Source organism: Phaethon lepturus, unplaced genomic scaffold (genome assembly GCF_000687285.1).
Source record: "Phaethon lepturus isolate BGI_N335 unplaced genomic scaffold, ASM68728v1 scaffold31246, whole genome shotgun sequence".
Classification (NCBI taxonomy): domain Eukaryota; kingdom Metazoa; phylum Chordata; class Aves; order Phaethontiformes; family Phaethontidae; genus Phaethon; species Phaethon lepturus.
Window position 1 is genome coordinate 3,452 of NW_010547375.1, and position 904 is coordinate 4,355.

At 61.5% G+C, this 904-nt stretch overlaps 1 protein-coding gene across 1 annotated transcript in view; it reads left to right on the top strand.

The window, feature by feature from the left end:
• The window catches only part of LOC104622757 (talin-1-like), a gene marked incomplete at its 5' end in the record, with an annotated part of 3,084 nt that extends 2,677 nt beyond the window's left edge, over positions 1 to 407 (top strand). Inside the window, 1 exon segment of the mRNA XM_010289633.1 lies at positions 276 to 407. Coding sequence (XP_010287935.1) covers positions 276 to 407 — 132 coding nt within the window.
• Positions 408 to 904: the final 497 nt, after the last annotated feature.

Genomic DNA, 904 nt, shown 5'->3' on the forward strand with positions numbered 1-904 from the left:
GTGTGGCCTCCTGGCCACAGGCTTGCAGCCAAGACCATTCACAGAGCGTGTGGGGCTGAGCCCCGGGAGCTCTGCTGCTCCCCATTATCTCCAGAGGACTGCAGTCCCACCATAGGGACAGTAGCCCTCATGCCCGGGGCATCCCAGCCTGGGGAGGCTGTGGCTGTGATGGGGGAGGAGCAGCCTGAGAGCCTGGCATTGCTGCAGTGGAGGCTCTGGCCATCGCCGATGGAGGCAGTTGTGATCCTGGGGTGCTCACCATGCTCTCCCAGCAGATCATCGCTGCCCAAGAGGAAATGCTGCGCAAGGAGCGGGAGCTGGAGGAGGCACGGAAGAAACTGGCCATGATCCGACAGCAGCAGTACAAGTTTCTGCCCTCGGAGCTGGAGGATGAGGAGCAGAACTGAGCCCTGCGCCCTCCCCATGGTCACTGCACAGACTGCTGCCCGCCTGCTCCTATTTAAGGCAACCCCCCTCAAGTGAAGGGCTGCCTGGGCTCGACCAGAGCTTTGCCTGCACCCAGAGCGCTGGGACTAATCCAGCTGCTGCTCGCCAGTGCTGCACCAGCAACTCTTCTTTGCTGCCTAGCCTACCTTCCCACATGAACCCAGGGCATGGCCAGGGTGCCTGGAGGCGCCTGGCTGGGGTGGGAGCCAGGGCTGCACTGGCTCAGGATTCACCTACCAGCCCCCGGGTGGGGGGCCGTGAGAGCTCCCTGGTGCAGGGAACGTTTCTGTGTGCCTTTGTCATTCCCACTTGTGCTCCTTCTCTCTCTCTGTGCGATGTGGTGCAGGGAACAGTGTGGTACCTCACTGACCTCTTGCATGCAGCCATCTTTCACCTCCAGTGTCTTATTGCTGGCTCAATCTCCCTCCTCTTTCTCTTCCTCCCCAGCTTCCCTGAG